This window comes from Gadus chalcogrammus, chromosome 20, assembly GCF_026213295.1.
Source record: "Gadus chalcogrammus isolate NIFS_2021 chromosome 20, NIFS_Gcha_1.0, whole genome shotgun sequence".
Taxonomy (NCBI): Eukaryota; Metazoa; Chordata; class Actinopteri; order Gadiformes; family Gadidae; genus Gadus; species Gadus chalcogrammus.
Genome location: NC_079431.1, coordinates 11,462,575 through 11,477,574, shown reverse-complemented (window position 1 = coordinate 11,477,574; position 15,000 = coordinate 11,462,575). Strand labels below are relative to the sequence as shown.

The window sequence follows — 15,000 nt, the reverse complement described above, 5'->3', positions numbered from 1 at the left end:
ACACTACTTCTCCCAAAATAGCAAAGAGGATTAAAGCGCATCATTTCAGGAAAATCAGTACAGTCATTGTCTGACGGAAACAGCTAGAGATAAAGAGGGACAGAGTGATGAAGAGAAAGAAAGACAGAAAGTGAAACACAAAGAGAGAATGGGGGAGTAAACGTCTTATTTTCCACCTCGATAAAAGTATTGCTGTCAAAAGGCTTGGCCAAGATCAATCTGATTGAGCAGAAGAATACCAAAGATTTGGAAAATAAGGAGTCAAGGCAAGGCCAATTCCTCCGCTTGACGAGACTGGTGCAGATGTGTCAACACAGCCTTAGCTAGAACTAAAACATTTGAAAAATGAAAGAAAAGAACATCATAATGAAAGACGCTTTCAAACTAAATACAAACAACTCAACATTATCAACCGTACTGTAGCTCTCTATGGCCCTATCCAGGCTCAGGCTGAAGCATCCACCTTTAACAAAAGTACACCGGTATAGCAAGGGGGTCATCAGAAGAAACTCATGGGAAGTAAAGAATGCACATAACCAAACCTAAATAAACAGACTGTTTCAAATGGAAGATAATTTTCCGTGCAAAAGATAACGTCAAGCAGGTATTACCAATCTACAGTGTTATGGAATAACGTTAAATTAATTCAATGAATCAACGGTGCATGACTTAATAATGTCAAACAAAAGCCTATAAGCTCTTTTCCAATTTAATGAAGAATATCATCACTAATTGGAATCAAAAACCCTACCTGCTTTTTAAAGATGTGTATCAGATAATAATATAAAAGGAATATCTCACTTTAAATGTTCATTTCTATAGATATTGGCCAAAACATGAGAAGAAGTTGTGGTTCCTCATATTTCAAAACACTTTTTGACGGTTTCAGTGTGCAGTAATTAACAATGCATAATCTTAACACTTTTTGTGTTTATATTATCAGACTCAGCACAAATAAAAAAAGAAAAGGGCAAACGCAATTAACACAATTACTCACAGTCTGAAGTGGTTTCGTAATCATATTTCGGAGAGTAGGAGCTGTATCCAAATGCCGTGCGCGTACGCAGGCTGAAGACATAGCAGGTTGCCGGTTTCAAACCGCTGATGATAACACTGGGGGCCTTGGAACGAGTGGACGAGTAGCTTAACTGCTCGTGCTCCTGGATGGGGATAGGCAAGAGGATTACATCAAGAAACACACAATATCAACTACAAAAACATTGTTCTTTGGAGGGGGTAAGTCAACATCAGTTGTTTTATATCTACTTTAAGTAGCCATTAATTTAGCATATGTCAGCAGTTGTATCTTTTGAAGCATTGTTTTCGTTTTATCGCCTCAGTGTTATGACTGTTACTTTCTTTTTGTTGCAATTGTTTGTATTTACATTGAGGACCAGATTGGTAACAAGCGCACTGTTGCTTTAATATGTTATCCTCTAGGCTTTTGTACTGCTCAAGCTGTTCTTTTTCTCCTTAAAAAAAGACACAAAAGGAATCAATAAGCAGAGCACGGTCTACCTTTTCATAATACTTGATCTCATAATCGAGGATGGGCAGAGCCCCGTCGTCGGGTTCGTGCCAGGAGAGGGCAATGCTGTAGGGAGATGCCCAGTCCTTCTTCAGAGCTGCTACCAGGGTTGGACCTAGTAGGGGACAAACAAACAGAAACATTCATGTTTCCAGCATTTTCCGAGAAGTGTTTTAATGCTTCTAGATGCTTAGGTTGCCACTTCAGACAAAATAGTTATCAAAGATTTGGGGAAAAATAAAATGAAAGCAACAAAGGAGGAAAACATCTTGTGTAAGTGATCAGAGAAAAGAGAATACACTAAATGTGCTAAATGCACCTAATCCTGTGAAAGTTAATTAGAATTGTGCAGGGTTACTGGTATCAGGTAGCTGTTGAGCAGATGCATGCATGTGTGTATCATTGCATTATTACATGGTTTTATGTACATTAGACTAGATCAATCCCTACAGAATGTACAGCTCTCACGTAGGAACTTGTGTTCAGTTCTTAGGTCCCCGGGGGTTAAGGGGGTTTTGCACTATATCAGTTACCTGTATGCAGCAAATATTTTTTTCTTTCATGAAATTGATTTCAATGCTTGGCTTCTTTTGTATAATTAGCACAACAGCACCCTTTATGCGGTAAATAGGCCTATCAATATGTGACTGTAATGGAACATGAGCTCATGTGCGACTGAAAATAGATTAATCTGTGAGTCTAAAGGGCTGTGTTTGGGCTGTGTATGAATCGAAGTATATTTATATTGTGGGCTTGTATACTTAAGATTATTGTGTAATATCATCACTGATCGGATTATACTGACCTCACTCAGGAAATTAAGACCCAAGTGGCATGGATTCCCATTCATTACACTATTCCTGCATGCGACAAAGTGTAACCTGTGACCCAAGGTTCTGACAGGTCAAACAACACAGTATTTAACTTTGCATTATAACACGGAACGCAAAACAAGGACGAGATATATAGTATGTTCAAAAAGAAGAACTGCCTAAACCCATTGATGCAAATGTGTTAAAAGACAAAAATGCTCAACATAGTGACTTCTTCTGTAATGCAGCTGTCAAGGGCCACCGTCATGAATGTGACTTTCAAATGTTTTGTAAGGAGAGAGCTGAACCAAAGCAACACAATAGTAATCATCCATTTCAGTCAGGTAGACATACCTCTTTAACTTCTCAACATTTTAAACTCGATGGACGTGAATTAACAAGTAGACTGTCAGATGTCAACCCCATCACATGACACTTTCCAAACAATACGTTGAGGTCACCTATAGCTAATGCTTCTCTAAGGTGTGTCACAGCTCATAAATTACACTGAAGGAGACGTCAATCTTGCTTCTCTAGGAACACTGAAAAGCCATTAGCTCCATCAGTCAATTATGATGCCACATGGATAGATTTTCCAGTCAAGTGTGGTTAAGCTCAACATAAACTAATGTAGAGTCATTAAATGAGCTTGACCTGCATATGATTTTAATTAGCTTTGCTGCCCTGCGGTTCTCCCATTAACTGTTTAAAAAATCAATACAGCCAGCATTGAAGCCAAGCCAAAGCTTAAACGATGTTCTAACACCTGATTCCCTGAGATAGATATAGAGGGAGGGATGAGGAGAGAAACAGAGGACACAGCGAAAGCACACACACACACACACACACACACACACACACACACACACACACACACACACACACACACACACACACACACACACACACACACACACACACACACACACACACACACACACACACACACACACACACACACACACACAAGCACACACGCACGCACTGCTTATTGTGGGATTTAGCAAATGTTGGCAAAAAGACACCTGCTTAAGTTTAATGAACTGCTAGCCTGTTTAGTATCTAAACTACAACTCAGTGTTGATGAATGAATAAACTGGGAAAATGCCCAATTCTTTTTTTCTAAATATATACAACTTCAACAAAGAAATAGGTAACATTAACCATAACAGTAACACCCCAGGTCCAGATATTTACCTTGTCCACTGTAAAAAATAATGAAAGAGAGTAATAATCCCCCAGTAATAAGTAAGTATGTTTTGTCACAGGCCACGTGCTACTAAATGGCTGTCAAACGGTATAGGAACAGAGTCCCCCCCCCCCCCCCTACACACACACACACACACACACACACACACACACACACACACACACACACACACACACACACACACACACACACACACACACACACACACACACACACACACACACACACACACACACACACACACAGAGTGTGATAGTGGGGAGGAAGAAGCTACTTAGTCTCCCTTGGCCCTGAGCAGATGTTGGTTAGCATTGTCCCCTGGACCATCTATCATGTGTATCTGCTAAGCACAGAGAGTTAACAGGTAATTAAAAACCATCCGTCATGCAACAAAAGGACATGGACAGAGAGCGATGATGTATGGGGCAAGAAGAGAAAAGGTAAGTAAGAAGAGAGATGAGAAGCAGAAAATGTGGAAATAAAAACCTATATTCGGTACACTGGTCTGCAGGGGTGGGAAAGACACAGAGATGAGCTATAGAGAGAGTGATATGTAGTCTCACAAATCAGACCTGGCTCGTATCAGGGTGAATGGGGCATTTCACTTTCTTTTGCTTCACATTTATTTCGACCAATCCTCTGGCTGGAGGTGGAGATGTTGAGTGTCTAATCGGCTCACAGCGAACAGAAACTCAGCCGGTAGGTTAGCAAAGGTTTCCAATCTACACGTTGTAGACTCCAACCGTTTCAGGTTTTGGCACACAGCCCAGGCTCTGTTCCGTCTCCTTCGAGAATTCTGCCATAGCATAGCAGAGTAGCTGAAAGCATAGTAGGACTGCCGGCTCTGAGATTAGATATATGTAGTTGGACAAATTGTACACGTCTCTACGCAGCAGGGAGCTCGGACCCCCGACCCAAGGGTTGGAAGACGTACGCTGCACTCACACTGCAGCCTCTTAGGGTGGCGGTTCTAGCGATCTGAAGGCGTTTGGAGTGAGCTTAACCCTGGAGGATGACACTTTTCATTACGTAAAGCCTCATGTCCATGACACGCTTCAGCCCCAGCTCCAGCACTATGTTGGCCACCGGAGGCCCCCTGTGTGGGACGCTAGGCTGGGCGGAACCGGCGCGGTCGCAGCCAATCGCCATGTAGAGTGAACCTGACGCAATCAGAAGTAACTTTTGTCCGATATTTAGAACTTCTAACTTTTCGTTTTTTTTCAGCAGCCTGGCAATATAATGGTATATTTATGAAATATTTATCCGTAAAACCGTGTATTCCTTATTTTTTCCCCGCGGAAACAATACGGGATTTTGATGTGATTGTTCATTGGAGAGTGTTGCTGAAAAATCAGTGCGATATTTGCACATATTTGAACTCTGCGCGATCAGTAAAGATGTTGGAGCATCCCAGCGCCTAGAGTGGCGATGATGATGAGTGGTGGAGCTCCGACGTTTTTCCCCTGAGGGAATGCACAGCAATGCTGACGCTGGGTTCTACTTTAGCTTTGTCATGGACATTTACACCTGCACAGGGAATGAAACCCCAGAGATTATTTTAAGAGCGAACACAAAGCGGCTGTAGGGGGACGGCAGATGATCAAGGTGCAGCATGCTAGTCACTGGGCTTTTGTGTGCTGAAACCACATCTCTGATTGCAGAGGCAATGAGGGCCATCGCTAGAAGGAGGGATCCTGTGTGTTCAGACACAGGTGGTGCAACAGTGAAGGAACCCATTATTTCAGTCTTTGGGTACCATTAGTAACATAACCACCTCAACAATCATCGCCAACACTCCCTGCACTCAAGAGAATGGAAGTGTGTGGGATACTGGCTATGGTTCTTGTAAGATGGAATCGTTCACGTTGATATCCGTCCCTCTAGAGATGTCATATTTTGCTGAATCTTGGGTTTATTACCACGCTGAGAATGCAGTCTTTCAGTTTTTGTCGATTTAAGCGATGGATTTTTTTTAATGTTCAGGGGTGGTTGATATTGTAACCTTTTACCTTCTGTTACTTCTGTTTTCTGCATCTCTTTTGTACGTTGTAATCTGATGAATTGATTGAAGGACATCGTTCTGCTCCAAATTTCTTTCAAAAAATCTCCTACTCTGTACAATACGGCTTTATTAGTTCGAATTGGACGGGGCTCTGTCCTGTCGATGACCATCTTTCTCTCCTCATGCTGGGATCACACTATACAAATTCATGCCCATTCCAACGATTCTGCCATTGCAGACAGGCTTTCATTGTTGCGGGCGATAATGAACATAGGGCTATCAGGCTTTCTCCCCCTGTTTAATGAGACATGGTCATAACGCCCTGACGTTAACACTACTAAAGACTTCCCTGCATTCTAGTGGATGTTTAATGGTGTGAAACACAAAAATGTTCCGGCTAAAAAAAGAGAAGAATATATGTATCCCAAAAAATCCATTGACCTAAAGTTGCTTATTTTATTTATTTGGTGCCCTTTTATTAATGCGTCGTTGCTGAGGTGTGTAGCTAGCACTAGCAACCTGATTGGGTGCTGCCTGACGGATGGCAGATCCCAACACGCAGGCGTCTCGTCTAGTCGCCTTACAATTGGATTAGTAATTTTATCGAACATTAGCATACAGACAACAATCCCAATCCCATTGCATTGGGTAACGTTTGGATAGCATCTGTGTATCAAACTATATACTTTTTTATTAATATAATAAGATAAAATGAAAAACTATACATATTTATTTTCCTTAATTGGGAGAGCCAGGGGATGGTGTTGTTTCCGGCTGACTACCGGGGAGAGGAATGTGACCATCGGGACACTACCGGGAAAAATCCCGGGAGGGTTGGCAATTATGCTCATACAACGTGCACACCGATATTGACGAATTCAATGTGGACCTCTTCCTCCCTGTCCAACTGTGAAAACCTGACGCCAAGAGTTAAAGACAGATGCATCTCAGTCAACCGAGAAGTGTCCCCTCTCTAGCCCAAGTCGCTTCCCTTGATTGACTCTACCTGTGTTAATTAGATGATTAGGTTCACCTTTGTTCCCTTGTACATCTAAGTCAGCCCCTTCCGTAGTTGTTCATTTTCAGAATGTATGTATCTAACCCTAACCCTAACCCTAACCCTGATTATAACCCTAATCCATAGTCTGAAGTTCCTATGCTACTGATCTTTTCTCTTATTGTTTGTAGATTATTATATTATTAGTTTTTTCTATTTTGATTCCCTTTTTCACCATTTTTTTTTTGCATTTTGCATTCATGAAATACTCTTGAATCTCCTGTTTGTGTCTGCAATTGGGTCGCTACCAGAAACATTACATTGGCCTTGAGAAGTCAATGTGAATGAAAAACCAATCTTAATACCATGTGAGGTAATCATTGTACTCCTTGATTCAGCAACATAGCTCTGAAATTGATGCCAAGCCTCTGAGCCGACATCATTTATATTTAATTTATTAAATTTGACTTTCAGTACTTTGACCCTATTAAGGTAATGGATGACGTTATTTAAAACACTGACAGATTATTTTGGTTGGAAGTAAAAGCCAGATCGAAATACTTGAGAAACAATTGTTTTAAATATGAATTCACTCTGCCAAAGAAGCTGAGCAAAATTGATGGCCATAAGTCATCTAATTTTGCTTTCTGGCCACTCTAAGCACTTAAGACCTTAAGTTCTCACGGGCAGTTTCGGAACATATATATATAGTTCATGTCAAGAAACACGTTGACCTAGAGGCATTAAGTATCGAACCAGCAACCCTCAGAAATTAGACGGACAGAAAATAGAAATAAGGAAAGAAATACATAAGGAAGCACAGAACAAAGAAGTAAAGGAAGCGAGAAAGAAAAAACAAAATAAAGAATGAAAGGAAAGAAAGAATTAAAGAAGAGAATAACGATTAGAAAAATAGAAAGAAGGAAAAAAAAAAGAAGGAAAGGAGTAAACATACAGACAGAGAGAGAGCGAAGAAACAAAATAAAGAAGTACAAAATGACTTATTATCTGAAGAAAAATATTATTAAATACATAAGAAAAAAAGCACGCTTTGTGGCTCCTCTGCCCCACATCTTCTGTACAGCAGAAGATACGCCTCATCGACTGAGCCTATGAAAGTGGATGGGAGGCCCTACCGTTGCGCTAATCAGTGTAATCGCCTGTGGTATGTCCAAATTGTATGCATACTATGAGCAGCAATACATACTTTGTAAGGTTAGCTGCAGTACTGTACCGTACTACAAGTAAAAAGAAAAAGCATGCGATTTGCAACTTAACTTAAATGTCAAGTCCCTTGGCCACTTTGAAGCGGACTTGTGATTAATAGAATAATGGGCCTGATCATTTAACTTTTGATTGCGATTTATATCGCCCCCTGTAGTCAAAGTGATGCTTTCATTTTTAGAGATCTGCTTACGCATGGTTTCTTTGTGTGTACCAACTTTGACAACTTTGACTTGTTCACCTTCGGAGTGGTGAAGTCAGCGTTCTTTCCCCATTGACTTACATTATGAAAAATAGCTCACTGAGCACCTGCAACAGTGATAATTTTAAATTGACATTGTGATGTCATTTTCTGAGCTATCGACACAAAACATTCCATATTAACTAAGGGGGATGTCATTGATAGGCCTACAAAGTTCCTGGACTGGTCTGAAGTGGACTTGATAAAATAAAATAATAACAAGCACTCCATTTGCATAATCATTTTATCTCACTATCATTACTACTCGCCTAACTCCCAATTTTAACAGAAGAAAAACATTTAATATATCTTAAGTTCGGGCATGATTAAGGAGCATGTGTACGTTGTTTTGAGCGTTAGTATGGAGTCGTTGTTTTTATATATATATATATATATATATATATTTGGTCATGGTTTGGTGTGATCCTCAAAAACTGAAGGCGGAAACAATTACCCAATATTAGGCGGACAAATAACAAAAAGATAAAGACAAATAATAACAATAGTGCGGCATGCTTTGCAACCAAACAAAACAAAAAAATCAAATAAATAAGGCAGTAGCAAAATAAATACAAAAGGAAATAAGGAAAAAAGCAAAGACGGAAAGAAAGACCCATTGTGTTATTTCGTAGCACTGCTAACAGGCCTGTCTAACACGGGCAGAACATATCTCTAATTGGATTGTGGCTTCCTGCTGATCCTTCTTGTCCCCACGTATTAGGGACGTGGACAGCCAACGATGTGTAGGATGGGCCTGTGAAGCCAGGCCATGTAGTTGCTGGCCACAATCAATACTAATTTTGAACCCAACCTCACTTTCCCTGCAAGCAATTAATTGTGAAGAACAGAAGGTTCTCGACACTTGATTTCCATGTCTCTCCTCACATCCACAACATCCTGCCCTGTTTATGTAGCAGAGCTTAAGAGCTTCATTGTCTGGTAAAAGCAGGAGCCTCACTCGCACTCAGGCAGCTACACATGCAGCTAATACATGCAAATACAAACATACATGTCTGTGTGTGAAGGTGTGAGCCAGACTGGAAAATGGGAAATGAATGCCAACCATGCTTGAGGAAAGAGTTGAGAGTGACAGGAAGTGGGAAAGTAAAGCGTGGTGTTTGGCATGTGTGTGTGCGTGTGTGTGTGTGTGTGTGTGTGTGTGTGTGTGTGTGTGTGTGTGTGTGTGTGTGTGTGTGTGTGTGTGTGTGTGTGTGTGTGTGTGTGTGTGTGTGTGTACTTGTGTGCGTGTGTACATCTGTTTGTGCTTGTGTGTAATGAGGAGAGCTGGGTACGATTATGCAGTTCAGGCAGAAGATAAACTCCGTCATTAGAAATAGTTGTGCACTGAACGTCTCATGTGGAGATGAGTTGTGTAAGGAGAAAGAAAGACCTGACAACTTGGCAAATGGCTTGCTACAGCAATGGGGTAGGCCTCACTCACTATCTCCATCCCTCCTCTCAGACCCATCCATTCTTTCCCAGTGCGTTTCCTCTCTGCTCTCCCAGCTCTCCCCTCACTCTCCTTTGCTTAGCTCTCCTGTCTGAACCGAATGTTTAAAGACAAGTGGCCCCTTGCTGAGGTACAATATAAATAGTGTACATTTCCTTCCCTACCTCCCTCCCTCCCTCACTCTACTTATAGCTGCACCAGGGACACATTATTGCTTTTGGCAAGGTGAAGTAATGACTAAATATAGATATATCTATATATATCTCTATATGTATATCAAGATATATACAGGCCCGAGATGACTGACAGTTGGTGGATAAGATCTGATTTCCATATTTTACCAGATGGTTGAAAAGTTGCTCCGTTGTTTGAGATTGTTGAGCAGGTTGGCTTGCACTTCACCTGCCCTGTACCAAGTGGCTTTCACCGTTCATTTCTTTAGTTTTGGATTGTATGAGATGATCTGATCATCATGTCCTATATGTAATGGATAAATCAACGTCTTTTTACATTGTTTTGTGATTGATTGTATTGGAACAAACCAGCTGAGTACAAAAACGTAGTTATAGAACAGTACGATTCCTCTCAACATCATAAGCCCTTTATTGTAAATGATAGTGTTATGTTAATGTGACGTTAATGTTATGTTCTTTTTATGTTTAATGCCTATTGATATTGATTTAGTTTTTGCGTAAGCAATACAATCTTTTTTAAATCAATAAATAATTTTGTTTGTATATTTATTGCAACACAAAGCTACAGGCAAATGCAGTTATTGGTAATCATTAGGCCCGACACGTCCCTGGTATTTCGACTGACTACCAAAGCTGTGACACAAGCCATAGTTTGAAAATGAGGATTAAAGGAGTAGAGGGTACATCTGGCATTATCATTATCATTTAAATTAGGATAACACATTCCCACTCAAGAGTGAGAGAACACCCTAGTGTTAACATTTTACTTGGAGTGTAATTATGTTCATCTTACAATGTACCATGATATGGATGCGAGTGGTATATAAGTAGGTTACTAATAAGTTTGCTCCACAGTATTCACACATACAGACAGTCAGACAGACAGGCAGGCAGGTTGGCACGCATGCATGCACACACACACACACACACACACACACACACACACACACACACACACACACACACACACACACACACACACACACACACACACACACACACACACACACACACACACACACACACACACACACACACACACACACACACACACACACACACACACACACACAGGGATGTTGCAGGTGAACTTTAGGTGTTGGTGCCAAGGGCGCATATTACTCATGGAGTTTGGAGATAAATCTTCTGTTAATAAGCCAGTGGACCTGGAGTCTTTATTTACGACTTCTCCCTACGCAAGGCCAGCGCACTGTCCTACCCCCTGCTACTGCCCGTGGCTATAAACACATTCACCATTTACACTCAATTGTACACACATGTACATGGACATGAACACAAACACATATGCACGCACGCACGCACACACACACACACACACACACACACACACACACACACACACACACACACACACACACACACACACACACACACACACACACACACACACACAAACGCGCACACACACTAAATCTTTCTCCGACAGGCCACCATGGGACACACAAACCCCCCTATCACTCTCAGTCATCGGGAAAAATAAGATCCCGCTGTAGTGCGATATATATATTCAAGTTTTTCCCTCCCCCTCCACACCCTCTCCCTCGCCTCCAACCGATAATGGAGAATGGATTTGTGAATGGATGGAGAACGGATCAACCCTAAATCCACCCTGCTGACACCCTGTGCACTTCAGATCCTCAGCTTTTAAGGAGGATGTATGGGGCGGTTGGGTGTTTTCAGAGCTATGTGCCATATAGATTCCTTTGGGAAAGCCACCTTTCCACATATTACTGTTTTCTGGTGTTCCGATCCATGTCAGATTTTCTTTTACATTTCTTTTACATTTTCATTCTTTTTTTTAAGAATCCAATATGCATACTATAGTTTTGTGTTATATTTTTTGTGCCTTACCTCTTGGATCAATTCTCAGATTTGAACAATATCCTCTCTCTAAAAACTTGAAATTGATGCCATTGATGAATCACAAAGCAAGGTAAGAGTACCAGTGTGTGCTCTGTAAAGCCAGCTTAAGGCGTTGGTTTACTAATGCCCATGCATGTCAGCCTCCACCTTCCACGATGTTGCTCATCTTAAGGCCTTCTGAATAACTGTGTCCCATGTGCACTGCATTTAAAGATGAATGATTATGAAAAAACAACACAATGCCATTACAGAACATGGTGAAAGTTAAAGTCGGACGAAGGAATGATCATATGCATGATGTGTATATCATGCATATGATTGTAAATCAGAAGGAGAGACATACACATTGTATACAGTGCTAAAACCCCTCATCACAACTGCAAATCAACCATTGATCTGGGAGCCAGACAAGCAGTCGCAAAAAGGGTGGCGGGGCTTTTAACTATGGGTCGTCAATATGATGAAATACCTTTTTATGTTCCATGTGTCACATAACATTTGTCAAAAACATTCATTTTTGGATTTCTAGACCAACAACACATGCTGTTCAGGTTGATAGATGGTGCGCGTGTGTGCTCATGTGTGTGTGTGTGTTTGTGTTTGTCTGTGAATGTGTGCACGAGAATGAATGGGCATTATAATAAACTATAAATCAAAATATATATTTTATAGCTTCTATAGGTTCAGAACCACTAACAATTTACGTTTCCAAATAAGAGGCAAATCCCTTTAACCTCACAAGATGGGTCAACAGAGATTTCCACAAGGAGCCTGTAAGGATATCGACTCAATCCAACAACAAATAATTGTCTCAACTTGTGAGACAAAGTGTGCCTTTAATAAGATAGAGGGCCAGGCCTTTCCTTGTCAACTGGTTCTAAACCAGTGAAGATAAACAAACAAATATGCAAACAAACTTTACTTTTGCAACTCGCTATAAAAGACATGAAATGGCAGTCATGTCTTCAATGCTTGTAGTGTATCCCTGCCCACCTTGGAGCTATCAGTCACAGTCATGCTTACTATTGCTGTTTGCTTGTCCCCCTTATATACCACAAAGGTGTGTAAGCGTAACAGTAGATTTAAAGGATAGTTCCCCAAAGCATAAGAGCATAACAAAGAGGATGAATGATAAATGAAGAGACTTTATATGCAAAGTAAAAAATTAAAAGCTATAACAGTTTTACACACCAGATTGGAGCCCCTGGGGGGGAAATAGAGGACATTAAGAGCAAAAAACCCAACATTATGAATTATTTAGAGCAGGGTGTGGAAGCTACAAGACGTTGGCGAAAATTAACACACTTTCTTTTTTTTTTTTTCAGGTGTGGTCCTTTTTGTGGCATTTCCTTCCCCGCTCTTGAAGAACAGATCATATCAAACATAAAGTACAAATAATACCAATAAAATGTTGCGGTTTCATGATTGATAAGGATAATAAATGCTTTTCTCCGTTGATCTACACTGACCACTACAAAAAAAACGTAAATAAAAAAAAGTAAACAATAACAATCGGAATCGCACAAAGAAATCGTAAAAAACGCTAAACAGTTCACTCACCGCCCTGGTCGGTGCTGACGGTGATGGTGGCCACCGGTGGCGGGACGGTGCTCATCTGCGACACGCCGTTGAAGGACTCCACCTCGAAGGTGTAGTTGGCGTGGACGGAGAAGTCCACCACGGTCACGGCGGCGTGCACCAGGCCCACGGGCCGCGGCAGGAAGCGGAGCTCCTCCTCGCACTGCCGGCACTGGTCGCTCCGCTGCGGGTCGCAGCGCTTGCAAAGCACGCTGTAGGTGACGTCGCGGCGGCCCCCCGGGTCGCTGGGCGGGGACCACTCCAGCATAAGGCAGGTGTCGTTGAGGTTGTACATCAGGTTCCGGGGAGCGGACGGCGGGCCTGCCGAGAGAGGTTTTATTTTTATATTAATTTTTGCGAGACGTGTGACATGTTAATGAAGAGGTATGAGAGACGCGGTGCAGAGTGACAGCCCTTCACGGCAGCTCTACTTTTGTTTTAATTATGTGTTTGATTTTCCCGTCCAAAATTAGACATGAGACGAGACAAAAAAAAAAACACAGCCCTGCAACTCGGCAATATGATTTTATTAGCGTGGCCCATTTTTTTGGGCCACGCTAAAAAATGGGACCCTCAATTCATGCTCTGCGTGCTTTGTGTTTTTATGTGAATGTATAATGGTTGATAATGTATCAATAATGTGCATGTGTATGTGTATGTATATGGGCCTCATTACTTAGGGACATTCCTTACATAATGCACTCCTCTCACCACTAGAAATTTCGCTGACCGTGGTATAGCAGAACAGAATATTGGTTTTATAATACTGTGAGGAAACAAATGGTCAGAGGAGAGCATTGAGTTTAGAAGAGCTGGTAAAATTTTTTTCTCATCTGACGGCACAACAAAGGAAATCATCTGGCACAAGAGAAAAAGTTTTGACAGCGCAGTGTTGACAAAGCAAGGTCATCACTCGACTTTTGAGAGGGTCTATTCATACTTTCACTGTCCCTGCTGAATAAGAACAACATTTCCAACACATTGAACAGCAGAGTGGGGTGGATTTGACTCTCCCGGGCATCAAATGACACTTAAAGTCACCCCAAACCAAAACGTAGACCTAAATCCTCTCATGCTCGTGCATTTAATGTGAATATTCCCCCAGTAAGAATCATGCGACCCCATTGTTTTACTGAAGATGTCTGGTAAATGCGGGCCATGTGTCTACCCATGATCATATTCCATTAGACAAGAGATGTGACTATCTATCTTATGAAATGCTTTTCATTCCCCAGCCTTCGAATCGTAGCGCACTTCACTCTGATACCTTACAGTGAGGACTTCATCCCTCTCAGTTATCCGTGTGCAATATGCTTGGATCATGCTGTAGCATCTGACATTTAAGTTCAAGGTGTTCCATATCAGCTGGGTGGGGGGGTTGGGAGGGGGGGGGTACAGATGGTAGTGTGGCAGCGGGTCAAGTCATGTTTATTTACTTGATTCAAAGCTCATAACACCTATTTACATGAAGTTAAGTAGGCCTAACGGGTCACTGAATTCGTGCCCCGTAAAGTCAATACGCCAGACACTGAAAGAGATTACGAATGCAACGTAACTTTCATAACTCTTTAGATATGTCCGCTCATGGCTAGAGTTAACTTCCTGCCTACCTAGTTGTTATGTCTTGTTCCATAAATGTTTATCCAACCTTAACTGCACCACAACTAAACCTTACCGTCTTTTACAAATTCCTAAACTTTTCCATCCTTAACATAATACCGGACCATTGCTAGGCTTTTACCCAAAGTGAACTGTCTATCCTAATACAGCTGAACCTAACACAAAGTAATGGTCTCCTGTCTTAGCCACAAGGAGACCACATTCCATTACACATTCCTAATTGATCATTCTCACTCACAGTCATCCCCAACCCCTTCCTG

At 41.4% G+C, this 15,000-nt stretch overlaps 1 protein-coding gene across 1 annotated transcript in view; it reads right to left on the bottom strand.

Moving 5' to 3' along the window:
* Positions 1–15,000, bottom strand: part of LOC130373422 (ephrin type-A receptor 6-like) — a 33,088-nt gene that overhangs the window by 15,643 nt on the left and 2,445 nt on the right. The window contains exons 2-4 of the mRNA XM_056579896.1: positions 13,103–13,441; positions 1,519–1,643; positions 998–1,160 (exon numbers count right to left, since the gene is read on the bottom strand). Of these exons, the coding sequence (XP_056435871.1) occupies positions 998–1,160; positions 1,519–1,643; positions 13,103–13,441 (627 nt within the window). The remainder of the gene's footprint in view (positions 1–997; positions 1,161–1,518; positions 1,644–13,102; positions 13,442–15,000) is intronic.